This window comes from Solea senegalensis, linkage group LG13 (assembly GCF_019176455.1).
Source record: "Solea senegalensis isolate Sse05_10M linkage group LG13, IFAPA_SoseM_1, whole genome shotgun sequence".
Taxonomy (NCBI): Eukaryota; Metazoa; Chordata; class Actinopteri; order Pleuronectiformes; family Soleidae; genus Solea; species Solea senegalensis.
Genome location: NC_058033.1, coordinates 15,567,727 through 15,588,580, shown reverse-complemented (window position 1 = coordinate 15,588,580; position 20,854 = coordinate 15,567,727). Strand labels below are relative to the sequence as shown.

Sequence of the window (20,854 nt, the reverse complement as noted above, 5' to 3'; positions counted from 1 at the left end):
CTCCATTTATTTTTTTTTTATTTGAAGGCTGAATACATTCAATTTATCACACTTAGACACTATTTGTTTCGTTTGTAACAGGATTATTAATGGATCTTTGTGCCATGTAAACCTTTAGGGGCAAACTTACTAAAATATGAAATAAATTGGTCCCCCCAGCAGAGCACGGTCCTGCAGGGCAATTTCATAACTCTGTTTCCTATTTTACATTTCCCATGCTCTAAATACAGACTTGTATAATGTGTGTAAAGTACATAAATACAATTCAGATAATGTATTCCATTTTCTATATTTATAATTAGTTTGTTTCCGTTTGTTTAAAGCATTGAGTTTCAATAATATAACAGAAATAATATGTACTCTAAAATACTCTTGGGGTAATAGATAGATATAATTATGAGATCCTGACTTGCTGTTGTTAACAAACTTAGGGACAAAAAAAAGAAAAGAAAAAAGAAAGCATGGAACACATGCAGTTAATCACAGCCACACAACTGTTTGTCATAAGAGAAATGTTTCCCAAAGCTAATTAAACACCATTCATTAGGCAACACTCCAAAACTAAGTGTGCCAAACTTTTGCTTCAATGGGAGCACGTGGCACTGACAAATTACACCGCTTTCGACACATTTGCAGCCGTTTCCTCGATGTTTATACGACATATCATAAAAAAACACAAAAAAACAAACAAACAACAACCCTGAAATGGTAGCTTCTCGCAGCAGAAGCTGCAATTTATGGCCAAGTCAGGGATTCACCTTTGACTCCATGTGGGATTTAGAATTTCAAACCCGCTACATGAAAAATGTGTCTGCCTCAGGAAGATTTGGGTCAGGCTCATCAAGTGTAATAAGCAGCGCTCTAATCGCATGAGGAGCAGTGTGCTGAGGCCGCACACAGCTTTGTGCGATTGTTCCCTATCGAAGGAGGGTGAAAAGGGTCTGTCGCCGGCTGTTCCCGCGGAAAAAAGTGGGGCCAGTTTTAGGCTCAATAATGCCCGTGATCATTTATATTTATGTCTCATAATGCACATTATCATGGTCTGCTAAACAAAACAAATGACTCGAATGAGGGACGCAATGTCCTGTATTTGTAAAGAGCTGCCGACGAATTAAGGGAAGGATCTTTCACAGTTGCATTTAAATCTACGCTGCCACTTCTTGTTGTGCAACACAGCATCACATATACGGGAGCTTTGAATGAACCCTGAGGGAATCATGACAAATCATCAAACGCTTGTGCAGTATTGTAACTATCAGTAGTGCCTTATGTCTCGCCATTTTAGCCTTTTCCCACTGGAAAACAAAGGTTGTGTCACTTTGTAAACCACTTACTTCCTTGCACCAAAGTCCATAGAGAAAATCAGCTGTTTTATATCACTTCACACAGCTTTTGTTTGAATTTACCTCAGTGACAGAAACTCAACACACAAGGCAGAAGAGGACCAGCAGCTTCCATATCCAGGCTAAAAACAGAGATTTTCTCAATGGACTTTGGTGCAGGAGATTGAGCAGGTTATAAACTTCATTTGCCACGTCAATGGGCTGTCAAACTGTAAGAAAAAGTAGTTAACATACCCTTAAAAAAAAAAAAAAGTAGACCCAAGCAGGCGCAATTGCATATCTGCATGTTGTTGCCACTTCTTATTGGGCAACAAAATCCGACACAAACAGCAGCTCTGAATAAATCCTCAGGGAAACATAGCAAATCAAATAAGTTTCACACCATCTGTAACTGTGCACCTTTGTTTCTTGCTGGTTTTAAAGGTGTCTGTGGCCCACAGCACTTCCCTAATGGACCTTAATGGGTTTTATGGTGCAATGCAGGATCCTAATGGGGTGAGCATGTCTGATGGGGATAGTGCTTTCTGGCCCTCCTGGGCCTCTGTAGGTTCCTAATGCGACCTGATGAGAAGAATGCATGACATCTCACTGTTTCTCTATGTCGCAGGTTAATATAATTAAAGGAAAGGGAAGAATTTCCGGGAGTGGGAAAAGGGAAATGTGAGGTTATGAAAGTGTGGAAGAGCAACAGACATGGAAAGTGAAGCCTGGGGGAGAGAGTGAGTGAGGAAGAGAGAGAGAGAGGGAGAGAGAAATACCATGGCATATTATTGAGGGACACTTTGGTGCTAAGCTGCTTATTGATAAAAGCACTAATCTGCCTGGCAGAAGGTAGGAAGGCTGGGATATGTGGAGATATAATATCTCAGCTAAAGGCAACGCCATCCTGGCGCTGAGCTGCAACAAAGCTTCACTTTAAGGAGTTACTCATTTTATTTATTTTATTTTTTTCAGATCGGAACGTGTGCCAAACGCATACATATAAGCCTGAGGTGGGAAAAAAAAAAAGAAAAAAAGAGAGCAGATCAGTGTGAACCACTGGCTCTTCATCAGACGTGATCGATAGGGGCAGACCATCACTTTTTAATACGTATATAGATCACTAGCAACACTTTAATTACTTCCCCCTCTGCATCAAAGAGCAAGTCAGCATCGCTGGACATTTTGATGACATCAAGACGGCTCATGGCTGGCAGTCAGGGCGAGCTGCATGGAACTTTCCCTCAATTCATCAGAGGGATTTTGGCACAGGTCCTCTCTGAGGTTAAATCGATACATGGTCGCATTATACAAATGTGTTTAGTGTGTAATTATTAAATTAAAATGGATATGATGTATGGAGCTCATGAAACGTGGTCACTAGCAAAAATCTCACGGGAGATCGAGTTTAAATGCAGGTTTTAGTGGGAGTGTTCTAAAAAAATTGTATTTTCAAACTATGCCCCGATATATCAGTACATATCTCGACATAAAGCTTTCAATTTAAAGGTTAGTGACTCTAAAATAAAAGAAAACGTCTACCCTAAAATACATTAACATGTGTAGTACTTTATATTGAGTAGATGTCATCTGATGCTTTCCTTTGGCTTTTTAATTAACAGTGAATCTTTTTCAAATCCAAATTGCAATTGGTACCAATGCAATTAGTCAATCCCAAAAGCTGCAGTTTAATTGTTTAGTATTTGATTGTCATTAGAACAAACAATGTAAATATGTTTGAAGCACTTTATATATTTTAGTTCTCAACCTTTTGGGGAATTGGGTAAATTGGACACTCTAAATTGACCGTAGGTGTGAGTGAGTGAGTGAGTGAGTGAACCATGCATTAATATAGTCCTTCAAGGTCCAGGGTGTAAAATTGATGTCAACAGAGACATTATTTAAAATGACGGTGATCACCTGATCATTTGTTGTGTTTTCATTACCTTTGCCTTCCATGAAGTCTGCCATGTTTTAGCATGTTGCAATACACCACTTGCCACTATAGCCTACACACTAGTCCTTTAATGCTTTGACGAGGTCATGTGGTACACTTTAAATCTATTGCACAGTGGACATTGAAAAGAAGCTGACTTCAATCAATCTGTAATTGCGTTACCTGAAAAATCGCAAATGGATACTTTAAGTGCAGCCGTATTTTTGTATGTACAGTCTGATGAAGGATATTTACAGAAGGAAGAAACACAATGGCCATGTTGTGCCGTAATACAAATAATCAGGTTTAAAAGAGTTCAATTCCAAAAAATGGAAGTGGTGACTCACAAAAAAAAAAGGTTTTAAAAAGCGAAATACAACAGGAGAACTTTAAGTGCCCACGCAAACAAACTACACAGCTTGTGTACCTTGTACTTTGACGGTTTATTAACCAAGTTTCGTCATACCAGTTTGCTGCAGATCACTTATTTCCTATCGTAGCACAGACAAGTATATTAATAATACTTTAAATTCTACAAAACATGTCAAATACTGTATTCTGCACATGGTCTAAGCTCATTATCTACACATCTATAGTAAGACATGAGATTGGACAAACCAATCCCAGAGGGCCAAGTCTGATCATTCAGTATAAGAGTGAGGTGCAAATGAAATCAATGCCTGTGTCCCAGTTCAAAGACCTGCTCTCTCATTAGGCCAAGCCTGCTAATTGAAGTCATTCGCCTCAGTGTTGCCTTCGTTGCCCTCACCATGTTGATCATCCCTCTAGTTAAGGGCTTCTTTATTGGGCCATTTAGAATCAATGCCCTCTCTGCTACATAGAGTAGTCGGCAGCATCTTAATATTATCTGCTCACTAAAGCGATTATAAGAATTTCCTTTCTCGATCTATTCAAACATAAATGTTACTTTCGTTAACTTATGTCTGTTTATCGAAGCGATAGTTCGGTGCTCTCGCTGGGAACATGGCTGCCAGTGGGGACATCGGGAAAAACGGATTGTACGCCACATAACAAAATACAATCCAAGCAAACGTAAGTCTACAATAGCATAAGAACACGGCATTTTCACCTCTTTATCTGACTGTTAGACGACCTTTCACAACAGGAAGCTAGCACTTGTTAAACCACTGACTCTTCCCACCAAAACCCATTGAGAACATCAGCAATTGTACATCTGTGCACACAGGATTTGTTGACCCACTGTTCAACTGTGTTATTTTGAGCCTTTTGTTGTTGTTGTTGTTGTTGTTGAGAGAGACAAACTTACCGAACACGGCAGCAGCCGATCAGCAGCTGTTGTGTACCTGTGAGCTAGAAATGTTAATTTCCTCTATGGAATTTGGTGCTGGAGAGTGAGCGGCTCACAAACTTCAGTCAGAAAAGGCTGTTTTTTCAGTAAAAAATAGAAAATGATATGAATAACTAAATGATACAGTAAGACCTGACGATCAATGCGGGACTTGCTCTAAAAGATAAATTGCCACTTCTACCTTTTTTTATACGAATCCACAGCTAATTTGGTACTGTCACTTTTTTGTAAAGAAGGAACATCATTTGAAGAGAACATCACTCTAACTTTAATCTCAGTGATTTATGACTTAAGCATTAACTGGATACATTTTCAGCCAAAGCCCAATGGGCAGTTTTCACTCAAGCCCCATGTTTAGCAGCCTCTCTCCATGTGTTCTGTTGAGATGCTGTGTATTTAAACCCAGGCGTGTTCCACGTCATATCGTGATCTACAGATTTAGATTTCTGGTTAAATGAATATTTGATCTTCTTTCCTTTCAGCTTCCTGGAACTCACCAATAAATCTCCCGCTGATCTGCTGATCTACAGCCAGAAATCTTCAGACTAATGAGCACCACATTCATCAAAAATGAATTCACCCGTCATGTCACAAGAATTGTAAAGAATCCGTTCTCTGGCTTCGGAGTTATTAGAATGTTTGCTGTGATATTCCGGCACCTGCAGTCTCCAGACCAGTGAACATGAAACAAGGCGGTATCAGACGGCCACCAAGAAAGTGCCAAGACATTTCAAATGTGCTGAGTAGAGCGGGTTTCGTGTGCGCCCAGCATTTTCCGCATAAGTCTCAATTATTGAGCCGTGCCATCTTTTATATTTTGCGGCGCTTGATCGTTCAGCTGACATCCGTCTCCGTCTGCTGTAACTCAAGGTAACACACGTCCTCTCTACCCTGGCGGGGTACTTCAAAGGATGTCAGGGGATGTTAGGTGAATATTTCTGGCCTCTTTATCTCCAAATACCTGGTGCAGGTTTTATTTAGCAATGAGCAGCCACGCTGGAGAAGATAAGAAGGGGTGGAGTTTCAAGATTTTAAGACCAAGTCTATACCAGCAGTGAAATTATTACTAGCTCGGTAATGAAACAAAATAATAATTACGGATTGGTTTGTGAACACAATGTTTTCACTTATTTGTTGCTACCATTTTACTTACTCATATTCAGAAGTTATGTAAACACTATCCATCCACTATCCACACATTATGAAGACAAACAACTATCCCCATTGTATGTACAACACTATGGCATAAAAAATAAATATAGCAATTAAATGCACAACCCAGTAAAGTAGAAATAATTTTCAAGCATTTTTTGAGTTTACAGACAGTCAACGCACAGATGTGAGTAGATATGCGTGAGCTCATGTCATTTGTCTTTCTGCGCCATTTGCTCCACAAAAAAACAAACCGATCAAAGTGAAAATCTCTCCCTGCTCACATCAAGTTTTAGCGATAATTAGACAATTTTAAAAAAAGAAAGTCGGTCGAATGCACACAAAAATAGCACAAAAGTGGTACACATATGGTGTGACCGCAGCATAAGATCTCCTACACACGACCAACAATGTTTATTTGATACAGGACTAGGGGTGGGAATTGATAGGTTTTTATCAATATCGATGCCATTGTCAATTCTGCCTATCAATCCAATTCTCAATTATCGATTCCAGAGTAGTTAATCGAATGGAAAAAAGGACTTCCGCACACCACAGAGATCATTCAGCAGACGCTCACTCTGAGCCGAGGAGCACGTCGACGGTGCGTTCGAGGACCTCAGCAGGGTGGGAATTCCCGTAAATGTACCACGATGCAAAATTTCGGGGGAAACCGGGGAAAAAAAACAGTTCCAGTACTCGGGTCAGAGGCAAAGACTTTTTGACTTTAGGAACCATTAGTGTGTGTTGCTAATGAATGTGTGGGCTGTCTCCTCTAGGGACAGGGATGCAACTAACACTCAAAGGCAACTGCCACAAATGTCGTCAATACCATTTGTCATTGTAATGTAGCCCTTTTGTGAGCTCTCCAATATTAAACCTTATCTTATCTCTCAACCTGTCTGAAAGGCTTTTTTATTTTAGCCAAAAACCAAGCTTTCTTTGGAAATAAATCCAGAGAGACACCTTCACCTTGATGTTGCCACTACCAAACATCATAACTCATGGACTCATAATATTGTGAATATGCACAGCCAAGGCTTTGGAATGCTCTACTCCTGTGCCAATGTTGGAATAAGATGGACCTTGAGAGTCTCAACGCAGACATCACTAATGTTGATGTATAGGCTTTTATCTATTTCAACAGAATTAACTTGGGACTATGCTATTGGACTGAACGGTTATTGGGCAGTATGTCTGAATGTGAGCTGTACCAGGAAACTTGTTTGTATACAGATTGTAATACATTCAGGTTCTTTCCTTGGTGACTTATGGCAGAACTCCAGTCATATACTTCACAAATCAGTGCACCAAGTTTCTTCTTCATAGAAAGCTTTCAGAAATTAGAGAGAAATATAGTTCTGGAATGGCCTGCAGCACAGATAACAACACACTTATGAGTGTGATAGTACTACTTGTCTTTATTTTGAGATGTAATATATAAATAAATCAATCTGAACACATCTCGGTTGTCTGCCCAAGTGATATGTTAGGGTTGACGTGGGGGAAAAAAAAAAACCCTAGAAAACTAGATTTGACATCAGTTTATTATTTTGTTCACTGTCAGGTGTTCTTTGTCTCTCCTGTTGTAACGCTGCGGTGGATTTGTTGGTATTGACAGGTTGACATCTAATCAAAACAAGTATCCAGCATAGTTGCATGTCAACAGATTCTCTTCCCTTTCCTCTCAATATCAGTGAGGCTCGTGATATGTGAATAAATGACAGGTTCACCGTTCTAAAAAGCCCTGCGAATCGCACAGGTGCTGTCAACTGTCTGCAGGTGGCCGTTTCATTTCGTGAATATTCAGTCTGCGTTTGATTCCGGCTGATTGTAAAGGGACTGTAGTCTGTTGATGATGGCCAAATTTAGTATCAGTTACTTGTCATAATCAACAGCAAGAGAGCAGCTCTTCAGAGAAAAGCAGTTGCTTTTATGATTCATGACTGTTCTCAACTTTTCGGACTTTTTTTCCCCAATTTATTTTGCATAAAACTTTGTATTTTCTAAAAAAAAAAAAATCCTCATTTCAGTGCTTGTTAAGAACACTTCGTGATGCCTTCGCTTAATTATTGTCGCAAGGATGGGAGGAGACTTTGCCTGTTCAGTATTCATGTTCAGCCATCCCAAACAAAATTAAATTAGCAGTGAGCAGTATCTAAGGGCGATAGTCATGCTGCCTTATGCTTCTCTTTGCTTTCAGCTTCACACTGAGACGGCCTCAGTTTCGGTTTGCATCACTGTTTTGGAGACTTTTCCCTTGCCCACTACTGTGGATCAACGGTCCTTTCACCTTTCTACTGAGCAACTTGTCCTAAGCAATTACTCCCACTGTATGTGGAGGGTTTCTTACTGTCACGTTGCATTACATTTCTGCCTTTCAGTTTCAGCCATGTCAGCCTCTTGTCTTCACTAATCACCCATTAATGATACAGTAGGATTTCTTTAGCATTATTATAACCAATAATTCCACAATGACCATTTAGCGTTATGTAAATCAGCTTTCCACCATCTTCACTTTTGTAATTAAAACAGCCAGTGGAGAGACAAGTTTTCTGACCGGTCCATAGAGGTGAACGGGATTGTTGCCTGCCAGATGGGCATAACCTTGGTTGTGTGACTTCAGCTACTGGACCTCTAGTAGTGGTTTCAAACCCTACTCTTCATATTGGACCTTTTCAGTGACAACGACTTGCTGCACAAGAAAAGAAAGAGTCTAACTGTGGCAGGGACACTTTAAAATGTCAAAATTACAATCATTATCAAGATTTAACCAAAGTCATAAAATGTCCCCCCCCAAAAAAAAATGTTGTGGTCACCTAGAGCGCTATGACATGTCTGCTTATACTTGGGGGGTTCAAAGAGTTAGGTACTCATTCATCTAACCAGATAATGACTTTTATCTCTGCCGCCTATTAAATCAACAAGCCGAAGGACAAGGTCAGAAATTCAAGGAAAATCACCCCCAGACTTTTGCTCCATCTTTGTGGTGTTCACTGTCTTATCTAATGTGAGGAGTAGGAGAATTCATTGAGTCAAAAATAAGCCCCTCCTACCACAAGTAGAAAGCTCAGTTGCGTATCAGCTCACACAGAAATGACAGCATACATTTGAGTTTTTTTTGAACAGTAGTATATAGTTTAAATCCAAAATGGGAGATATGCACCATTTTCCAGGTGAGGTTGAGATTTTTGTGTGTGTGGGTCAATTCTAGTGACGGTAGCTCAGTGGTAGAGCGGAGGTCGGGGGGTCAATTCCCTGCTCCGCTTGTCTACATGCCGATGGGTCCCTGGGCAAGACACTTAACCACATGTTGCCCCTGATGGCCGTGCCAGCAGCATCTGAATGGGTATGAAATGGGGTGAAAGGAGATGCGCTGCCTGAAAGTGGATGTGAATGGGTGAATGGCAAAACTGTAGTGTAAAGCAGCTTTGAGTGGTCATCAACACGAGAAAAGTGCTACTTAAATACAGAACATTTACCATTCTGGTAACACGGACCAAATGATGTCAGTGAGTCTGACTGCACAGATGGATTTGTTTGTTAATGCATGTGTGTGTCCAAGTATTGATGAGTGAAAGAGTGAAAACTGTGCATGACTTGATGAAATTAAATTTGACTGATTTGAAAAAAAAAAACTGGCCGTGAGTGAGAATATTGTAGCCACAACTAGACAAATGCTCGCACGTTTCTTTATGCACATCAAATATATTAAACATTTTGTTTAAGTAAACTGACAATACACCTCAGCATTCAGGGAGTAGACATTAGCTGATCTGTGGTCACGCGTGTCCTCGACGAAGCGCAGTCTGGATTGACTGAATCTCAAATGCTTCCTCAACGTGTCATAAGCACATTTGGTTTGATCGCGCACTTAACACCGTTCACTCCTGATGTGATCACTCAGGACAGATGTTAACACCACGCACGATCCGCCTCATAGCGGTGGTTTCCAGCAGATAACGCTGGCTTAAAGCCTACAGATGTGCTGTGAGAGTGGAGCGATAAGCCATAAGCAGTCATGTATTTGTTTATATCTATGAGCATGTTGGAAAATTTAAAGTAGATTTTTTTTTAGACTAATGATAACCCCTAACATGACAGTGCAGTATGGTGATTGCGATGTTATAGTTGCAGTAACAAATTCTGTTATTATAAACTGCGCTGCTCTCTGAACATATTGCTCACCACACACACATTTGTGCCCAAAACAATCTGTGCCAATTTTTGCCAAGTGTGGAAGAAGACTTGAATTTGAAAAACTGAATTCTAACTGAGAGAAACTGAACTTTGAGAATGAATTAGGGAGCTGATTTTTTTTTTTTTTTTTTTTGCAAATACATGAAAGACAGCTTCAAATTTATTTCAATACACTTCCAAACCAATACGTTCAGTTACAATCGACTTTTTCAAATTCAAATTTAATTTCTTCAATTCAGGTTCAAATTGAATGAATCACTTTTGCATTGAGAACACACAAAAAAATAATGTTTTTTATAGGTTTTGAGGCGATAAATGCTTGAAAAAGTGACAAAAGTCACGTCTGATATAGTATTTCTTGATAGAGCTCATTTGCAGCATACGAATAATGTTACAACATCAACAAAAAAAGCAATTTGTGTAAAATAATAATTATAAAAGAAATACTACATAACAACTGTAGTATTCAGTTACTTATTCTGGCAGCATTACTAACAAGTATGGCGTCATAGTTATCCAAAAAAAAAAGAAAAAAGAAATGCATTGAGTTCTAAATGTATTGTATCCTGAGGAAAAAAAAACACACCATTGTTTGAGATTGGATTTAGAAGTTCATCATGTTGTTGAAATGTGAAATGGTGGACATATTTGTGAGGTACATAGTATTTTCAGTACAATGTAACACAACATGTTCAATCATGGTTTTATGCCATTAAAAAGTATGAGCTTGAAGTCCGGCCAAAGCATATTATTCTCTCACCTCCCTTTTCCTTCTAGTCGCCTTCTTTCTGGGTGATCAGCCAGGACAAATATGTGCTGCACAAAAAACTGAGCGTGCGTGTGCATGTGCGTGCTTGCCTGTACTGGAAGGCAGATTGGAAACCAAGATTGGAAAAGATATGGAGAACACTACAAGTCTGCCGTGTTCCTTTGCTTTCGCAACTTTTCACTGAAACCTAGATGACAGTTTTTCAATGATTTTCTTGGGTTTTGCTGGTCGTCAGTACAAGCGAGGCAGAATAATGTGTCACAGTCTCGTAGAACAAGTGACAAATGTTGCCTCCAGGCTCGTTTGTAACACACCTCCGCTAAAATTGGGTTAATCCCAGCTCAAAGGGATGCCTAAAGTTCACCAAGTGTGGACTTTGCTTAACAAAGAAGCAGGTTAATGAAGTCTTACTGACTCACGATACACACTTCTTTACCTCTTTGAGAATTCACTAGACTGGTTTCAGGTAACTGCAGACAAGAAAGGGACCTACAAAGCCCTTTTCTAGGAAAGAATTAAGGGAAACACTTTTCATGAATTTTCACTGACAAACCTTATTGTGTTTTTATATAAAGCTATGCAACGAAGTTAGTGCACTTAAAATGTTAAAATGTTATACTGCTATAGAAGGTTTACCGTTGAGGGTATAAAAGGAGCAAATGAATCGTGATGGAACTATTTCGATAATCCATTAATCAGTTTGTTTTTTTTAGTGTTTTGAGTGTCTGCTTCTCAGACGTGAGAATTGTCTGGTGTATTGCTCCATATAATAAAGAAATCATTAAAGCTAAATACATTTGGTTTGCGGGCAAAACAAGACACAAGAACAGCATCATCCATTTGTTTTGGAAGTTTTTTTTCAAAGAGTAGTCAATGAATTGAAGAAACGATCGACAGATTAATTGGTTATGTCGTAATTAGTTTGAAACCACACATCAAAGGCTTTATTTTGATCGTGGCTCACCACTTCAAGCCAAACTTTGTGAAATAATTGTCAGTTCAAGTTCAAAGGAAATATTTCTCAGAGCAAGATTGCAAAGAAACAGTCAGGCTACTCTGAAAGACATAGTCATAGTATTGATTCAGAGGAATCAATATCTAAATTTGTGTAGAAATGATTAATATGGAGTCATATTCACACCTAATAGTCCGCTTATCTCGGTTCAATTGGAACAAGAAAACTCGTTCATCTGTTGGTTAACGCAGTCTACTAATGTGTTATTTTATTTATTTTTATTTATTTTTTTTGTTTGTTTTTTTACATCTGTTATTTGTATTCTATTTTATTTATTATTTTACTGTACTGTTTGCTTTTTCTTTTTTTTTTAAATGTGCTTTATAAATAAAATTGGATTGGATTGGCTAATTTTGTCATTTTGGAGAGATACGCAGATCTTTGACCAGACAAGATAGCTATGTTATTTCAGACAATGAAACTGTTTTTGGTAAAAAGGTGTTTTAGTGCACATTAGCATCAGATTTAGAAAAAAAAAAAGAGCTTGTTGAAGTCCAGAAAATTGCTTTCACCCAATTTTCAGCTGATTTGGTAATTGGTGCCTTCAGTTAAAAAAAAGAACAATACAAGCATCAGCAATACAAGTACCTGAGTATATATTTTGTTTTGAATGTCCATAAACAAATGTGTGGTTGCTGTGTGGAACATGATTTGTTCTTTCTGTCTTTTTTGCATGTTCCATACCACCCATGATGTGTTTTCGTCAAATGTAGGATCTGCATGGGGTGAAGTGTGAAAGAAAGGTGCAAGTTCTTAGACCCATCAGGGCTAATTAACAGCTTTAATGACTCATGTGAGTCGCCGGTTTCTGCAGCAACCGCCGTGAATCTATCACACCTCCGTCGGTGACGACATGCAGTCGCCTACAGGGTGCACAGACTTCTACCTATGCTCCTTATCCGTGAAATGTAACGCTTCTGAATAAATAATTAAAGGCATTACCGCCAGGCAAGACATTCTACCTTCAATGAGGATTAGGGCTGAAAATGTGAGTGAATTTAATTGAGCAAGTCTCTCAACACAGAGAACACCTCTTGAAAAATCATGTCACGCTAATGTGTGTGTTTGCATTTTTCATTAATATTGATGTATAATATAAAAGAAATAAATAAAATATATATATACAATCCTCTCTCTGTAATTCTGGCATTTTAACAGTGCGATATTGCCACATCGATGACAATTCCTTTGGAATTTGCACATTTTACTGCATGTAATTGCCTTAGCAGACTCAATAACAAACTTGTAACACACACCTGAGAATAGTACAAACTTGCCAAGACCCTGAGGGGAATTCCCAATGTCCCCAGTTTAATTACAATACAATCCAAACAGGTGCGAGCTGCATGAAGGTAATTGTAGGGACCTCAATTCAGCACACGGAAGCTACAGCATCGTATCGTCGTTTGTTTGAGTCTACAATATTATTTCTTTTCCTTGCCAAAAGCTGTTGTATTATCTGAAATAAATAACTAAAGGGCTCACTTTTGTTTGATTCTGTCGCTGTGATCTTTCACAACCTTCCAGTAAAATGGAGCACTTTATTCTTTTTCTTGGATTTCATACATTCAAACGAGTGTATCATTTCATTCCACTGATCTACAAACTCAACCAAGCAATCATTATGTGTTAAACACTTTCCATATTAATACAAATGTAACAAAAAGTGCTTCACGTTTCTTCCCGCTGCTAATTTTTTTTATATACAATGTGAGGAGTGTGTAACAGGAACAAAGACACTGTCCATGGTCCTTAATTCCATATGACAGCTGCTGGTTAGGACTGTGGTTAAAGATTTTGGATGTCAAAGTCTATTTCTGGCATTTCCTGGTTTATCTCTGCTTTCAGAACAACTGGGATGGTAAAAATATAGATATATATCACGGTATTTTTTGGTTCAGAAGCTATATACAATATCCCAGAAACTGCATTTCAGGAATTCTGCACCAAAGTGGGTTAATCTAAAGCAATCAAAGGGCTGCACAATTTTCAGCCGAGTCTTGGGAGAAGATGAAATGATTTCTGAATTGATATAAGCGCTTTTGCCTCGTGTGGAAAACAAACCAAATGTGGCTTTGCCTATACAATAATGGCTGGCACATGCTTAGATAACACTGTGATCTAATTAGGACATCTGAAACATCTGTTTGGGTTTTGGCAACCTCAACAAGCCATTCTTTACTATACAGGATTTACATGTGCTTCTTTCCAGCCACAGGCTTTTCTTAAGGTGAGCAAAATTGGATGAGACATCTCTGTGAAATGAAATTATGAGCCAATGAAAGCAAACATTTCTATTGGACAAATATGGCTGAAGGTAATGATACATCTGCGTACACACAATAGATGACGTCTAATATTTATCGCTACTGTTTGTGTGGAGAGACAACATTGCCTATGTTGTACATAAATCATTTATCAATCTAATATACAGCTTTTTTCCCATGCATACGTTTGCAGACATTTGTCAGGGTGGACGCTCAATCACAATTCAATCGACATAACAAAACTCCAGTTTTTGGAGTTTAAAAAATAAATAAATAAATGAATTGGTTTCAGTTTGGTGGCATGTTTTTATTTATTTATCTTTTTTTAATTTGTGGTCCTTTTATTTGCTTAATTGCATCATGTTTAACGTGCATCAAAATCTCTTAATCGTGTGCCTTTTATTTGCATTAAGAAATAAGTCATTTTAAGGTCATGTGTCCAAAAGTAGAATGTTTTCACAATCAATATTTGAATGTGAAAAACTGAATTGAAAAATTAAAACTTTCAATTTGTTTACTTCAATTGGTAACATGTAAATGAATGAGGTTGCTCCCATAATATTGCTTGATTTATGCTTGGCATTTAGGTTTTCAATTATTCTAAGTGTGTCAAATGTTTTCTTTTTTTGAGTGTAATGTTTTTTGTTTTTACAGCTAACAGATCCTCTGTGGGAGAAAAAACCCCCCGGCTGAATTTAGCTGTCTGTCTTGACAGCTAAATTCAAAGGAAATGGAGAAAATCAATGATTTGACAAAAAAGTTAGCTTTTGTTTGTGGCGATTCTTTAAAACTCAGCGTTGTAATATCATTTAAAGGTGATATATGTGCAAGTGTTTTGTACACATACATAACTGTAGTTTTTTTCTTTGAAATGTTGAATCTCTTTTGTTCATTTTAGTGGATATTGTAAGCGAAGGTGTGTCTGATTGAGAATTATCATATGATCAAAGGCCACAGGTTGAGAGGTTGAGGTTTTTGCATGATTCAGTATTTCTCTGCTCACTCTGCTGACACCCCATGTGCCCGAGTTACGCGTTGCCTCGTTGGGTGGGTAGCAGCGGGTGGTGCAACAGACCAATTGTGAAATGTGAAATAAATTGGCTGCACCATGGTTTTTAAAGAAGCCTGCATTTCAATTGAACATGTTTCCTTAATATCTGATGTTGAATCGCGGTCATTGTATGCGCTAATACAAGTCCTTATATTATAGTACCTTTAAACTAAACATGTTCACCACATTGCATGCACACAGAATCAGTTTACAAGCAAAGTTTAAATTTCACATATAATATCAAGTGCAAACCCCACACGTGACTTCCTCCCCGTTTGAAAAACCATTGTCGAGAGCAGCACAGTAGTTAATGAAAACAAGGGCACCACTCTACATCTGTCACTTGGCATTTATTTAATTATATATTTCGGTCAATCTGTTCTTCCTGATGTGAGAGGGGATGCCATACATGAGACAGCAGCTGTCTACGAGCTATGTCACATGAGCTTCAACATCTGTCCGCGTTTTCACCGGGCCTGTCAATCATTAGAGTCACGTCTCACGCGCGCATTTATGCTACCATATCAAGAAACCACAAACACTGTCATGGCCTACATCTGTCTCGCAGTTGCAATTAACACCCGTTAGAGTGAGCGGCGAATGTGCACTCGTAAATGGAGATTGGCACGACAGACGCGTAGCCAGACACACTCTGTGGCTTGTAGTCATTTTGGTCCCTCATGTTGTCCATCATGGAGACAACGGTGATGGTTTCTCTATACCGACTCCACCCACAAAGGCTGGCGATCACCTAAACTGTCAGCTGGCATCTGCTGAAACGACTAGCCGACTGTGAGACTGGCTCTGAAGATACAGACAGAGAGAAATGTGTCATTTCCTCACTCAGGCGCATATTTTTCACTTTGCTGCTAATTTCTATGCGGTGAAATATATCTCCACTTAGAACGTCACCAATCTTTTGTATGGATGGCACGGCAGTGTCACTGATACGAGCGTCATGAAGGCCAAAGTCAACCCGTCTTAAATGAAAACACATTCCATATGTCAATGTCAAATATTTTCTATGTTTATAAGTGTCTTTTGAATATCACCGGAAAGGCTGATTCATAGAGCTAATTATTGCTGTGTTTTATTTGATATCATCAGCCCATAGCCATGCGCAAAGAGAACTTGGCTTATGGCTGAATGGATGCAAGTTCAAGTCCCTGGCAGGTGGGTTATCCCTGAGCCATGTACACAATCCCCATTGCTCATTTTTAATTGGACACTCTAAATTGAACCATGAACCATGAACAGTCAAATGGTATCGCCTTATCGTCATTATTAGCACTATTTGATAATGTAATGATCATTTCTTATCATGAACATATTTGGACATTGGAAACAAGTGATTAAGTTTCCAAAAGTGAGGCTCCCAGTAAGACATTGTCGTTAAAAAAAAAAGAAAAAAAAAAAGATCTAAAGCTAGTATTACCTAAGAATTTTACACAGAGGACTGTGAACAAGTGCACACACTTGCAATTATTACAGATAGGGAAGATTCTGTAAGAAGACATGATGTATAATCACTGAACTTAAAAATACATGTGTAAGTATGTGCTAACTTGTCAAAATAAAGCAAGATGAAAACAGCGAGCGAACCTTCCATATTGAAATTAATTGTGTTGTCGAGTTAAATAAACTCACATTTTCGAGGCAGCAGGTGAATTTTTGTTTCCAAGTTCAACCACCATGAAATCTGTTACAGTTTAATAAACCTTCAGCAAATTCCACAGGGGTAGAAAGTGTTAAGGCATATCAGAAATTATTAAAATTATGCCACAAGAAGGGCAATTAAGAAATATGTATGAGACGGGGTGTGATTTGTCAATTTTTCAGTATTTGATGAATACGTATGTAAACAGTAGTAGTTCTGGCTGTCTATTTCATATTTTAAGCATTTATTTACCCTTTTTTTAAATATGTATTGTTTATCTTCTTTTATTATTACCACTTTTTTGTAAGAGGGATGTTACAGCACACCACATATATGCTAATGAAAAAAGAAATAGAAAAAATAAGTGTGAAGTTAACTTTGTTACAAAACAACACTTTTACAATGGTGTGCACTTTCCATCCATCTGCACACACATACACAAACACTTGTTTGGTTGAAGATGCACATTCACTCACCAGCGTATGACACAGAAACCTAGAGACCCACTTCCTCCCTTGTATCTAGACGTTAGAATCTTTTTGCCCATATAATCCCCTCTGAGTCTATTAATATTTCTGTGTCCATGGCGATTCCAACCACCATCAATGTTGCACCGATGACAGGAGATAAGAGCATAAGGAGCAGAGAGATAAGAGCAAGTGACCCTGCACGAGAGGTCAGACAGAGGAGCAAGAATGAGAAATGCTACCTTTACTGCTTTACTACACGACCAGCCGGATCAAACTTAGATAAATAAATTACTATGGAGGTCATTCTGAGCTTTCTAGTAGTGCAAAACATTTTTTGAAAAAAAAGTTAACTCTTATGGCAGCAAAACGTGAGACAGCATGTCAGTGCACCTAATATTGAGATAAATCATTTCTGCTATATTAACACTGTAGGTCATCTTTAAAAACAAATGAATGTTGACGTATCTTCAGAGTAACTTTTTAGTGGCTAATTGAGAAGTACAATTTTAATTACATTTTCTTAATCTATTTCACTGCACATTGTGTGAGAGTGACAGTATTATATACAATAACAGTTTAAAGGATTAACAGTTTAACTAATAATGATTACAACAATAATAATAATAATAATAACTCTGCACGGAGTTTGCATGTTCTCTCCGTGTGTGTGGGTTTTCCGGGTTCTCCGGTTTCCTCCCACAGTCCAACAATGTGCAGATTTGGGGATTAGTCAAATTGCACACTCTAAATTAACTGTAGGTGTGAGTGTTAATAGTTAGATTATTTAGTTTTAAGTTTGAGAGTGGATGATACTTTGTCTCTATGTTGCCCTGTGATGGACTGGTGACCTGCCCAGGGCGTGACCCCCCCCCACTATAATAGTTTTGTAATCAATATAGTGTTGGCATATTATCATTTATCATATGTATGGTATGTTTTTTTTGTCCATGTAGTATTTGGATTGTTTATTGTGTAAAAATGAAACTGTTGTACGATTAGGACATTAGATATGACTTTACCTGTTTGTTGTTGTACTTGGGCTGGCTGGTCTTGTAGCTGTAGTCAGAGTATTGGTCTGAGCCAGTCGAGTTGTCGTCTCCTCCCGTTCCCACGAAGGTGTTGGCAGCGGGCAGGTCCTGAACGGCCTGATGCTTCTGTGAGGCAGAGGGTGACTGGGCCTGCAGCTGGATGGAGGGAAGTGGGGAGTTGGAGCGGTAGTGCCTGCCTATATCAGGGCTCCCTGGTGAGTATGTTAAGGGCAGATGTATCCTGGGGCTGTCATTGACCCCATCGAGGTTAAACTTGAGACTCTTTTGCAGGCTGACCTCCTCGTCCTCCCCAAGTGGTTTTGGTGACTTCTGGGGTTTTCCTTTGCGTCCGCGCTTGCCCTTTGCATTCTTTGGTACTTGTTTGGGTGCATACAAGTCCTTTGTTTCCTTTTTACCAGCCTGGTAACCACTTTTAGTTTCTCTCTGGATGCGGTGTCTAATAAATACCACAACCAAGATCAACATGACAACACCTGCAACTCCGGCAAGGCTTCCAAACAGAATGTTACTACGCTGTGCAGCAAAACCATTGTCAGGATCACCCGCAATGTCCCTGTCCAGTGGAGTGTAAAGACTGTGTCCTACTAGAGCTTCGACTAAACTGACATTTGAAATGGTTTCGTTGACATAAATGTGAACCAGGGCAATGGTGTGACGTGCAGGTTTACCCCTGTCACTCACTCGCACCACTAGGCGATGTAGTCCACCATGTTTCCGGGTCATCTCCTTTGCGAGAGTGATCTCACCACTGGAAGGGGAGATTCGAAATAACTGGTAAGGGTTTCCACCAGCAATACTGAAGACCAACTCTGCGTTAGGTCCACTGTCCAAATCTTCAGCTTCCACTACTTCCACATGGCTATCTGGAGAAGCTAGCGGCGACAAGTGTCTATAGGAGGAATTGGAGGGTTTGGTAACCACAGGGTCATTGTCATTTTCATCCAATACGTTGATAGTGACACCCACGTATGAGGACCTAGGAGGTTCTCCTCCATCCACTGCTTTGAGACGGAAAGTGTAGCTGCTGTCTTTCTCCCTGTCGAACGAGATGCTTGAGAGAATGGTGCCTGTTCCATTTTGAACGACGAACTTTCCTCCGTCCGGCTCAACAGAGAGCTGAACGCGAGCGTTCTCGCCTTTGTCTGCATCCATAACTGTCACCATACCGACTGGACTGAGTGGAGGCATGTTTTCCAAAACAGAAAAGCTGTAGCCGCTAAGCATAAACTTGGGGTCATTGTCATTGCGGTCAAGCACCTTTATTACAACAGTTGCAGTTCCTTTATGCACAGGTGATCCTTTATCTGCTGCTGTGACACGGAATTCATAACGTTCTTTATGCTCACGATCCAGTGGGCTCCGGGCTCTCACTTCCCCTGTATTTGGGTCAATTTCAAAGAGACCTTTGATGGATGAGTCTGCCAGTATATTATAAAGAAGTTCAGCATTAGTACCACTGTCTGCATCTGAAGCTGTAACATCCAAAACCTTCTCCCCTGGTTGGTTTTCTTCAGCAAAATCAACCTCAAACAAGTTTGGGGAGAATATTGGAGAGTTATCATTCACGTCAGTCACCTGCACCTTCAAGGAATTGGTACTAGACAATGCTGGGTTTCCAGAATCCACAGCCACGATTTCAACCCGGTAATCCCTCACCCTTTCATAGTCAAGAGGAGTTGTAGTCTGTAGGAAATACTTCCTCTTGTTGTCGCTGGATGAGTCACTGGCAGGGCGGAGCTGGAAGGGCACGTCTCCCGCAACTACACATGTGACCACGGCATTCTCTCCCTCATCCTTGTCAGACACTTGCACCAAAGCTACAGCTGTTCCCACTGGCATATCCTCGGAAATGTTTGCCACTCCTTTGCTATGGGTCACAAGACCGATTCCACGAATCTCCACAGCTGGAGCGTTGTCATTTTGGTCTGTCACCTCGATGGTTACAAATGTCTTGGAGCTTTTTGGTTGAGGGCCCTTATCCTTTGCCATCACATAGAAGGATAGGCTGCTGATTTCCTCCCTGTCCAGCGATCCTTTCACGTAGATGATACCGGAGGAATGATCGATTTGTAAGAGCCTCGGCACTGGATCAACCGCTTGATGAAGGGTGTACTCAATTTCTCCATTAGGGCCCATGTCCGAGTCATTCGCTTTGACCTACAATTAAAAAAGACAACTATGAAGCACACAAATTGTGTACAATTTGAAATAAAGTAAGTCAATTTTGCCAGGTAAGCATGCCAACCATTTTACTTTTTTTACTTCCTCTCTGCTTTCAGTGGCGGTGTCAGCCCTGTTCTATATTTTCCTGTTTACTTTAAAGCCAATAGAAAATATTCAGTGGATAATATGAGAGTCAGAACAATTTCACAGCAGTGCACAGTGAGAAAAGAGACAATGCCTGAGTGTAGGTGTAAGATGCTCCATCTCCAACTCCCTGTTTTGTGCATATATAGTAGCACAACAAAAACCATAAGCAGCTTAATAACCTGCACTATGTGCAAGCTGTACGATTTTAAGTAATAAATGCACATCAGAGCAAGAACAGTATACAAATTTGATGTCAGAACTGTCAAAATGAACTTTCAGTTATTTAATGCACTTCAAGCAGCTGAGTTGTGTTTACTTCCTTCCAC

General features: G+C 39.4%; 1 protein-coding gene across 3 annotated transcripts in view; it reads right to left on the bottom strand.

The window, feature by feature from the left end:
* Window positions 1–20,854, bottom strand: part of pcdh1a (protocadherin 1a) — a 120,932-nt gene that overhangs the window by 83,012 nt on the left and 17,066 nt on the right. For 2 of the 3 annotated variants that reach the window (XM_044042023.1, XM_044042022.1), the window contains exon 3: window positions 18,189–20,375. In XM_044042023.1, coding sequence (XP_043897958.1) covers window positions 18,189–20,375 — 2,187 coding nt within the window. Of the gene's footprint in view, window positions 1–14,335; window positions 15,847–18,188; window positions 20,376–20,854 lie in introns of those variants that run through there. The other variant, XM_044042025.1, reaches the window with a different exon arrangement.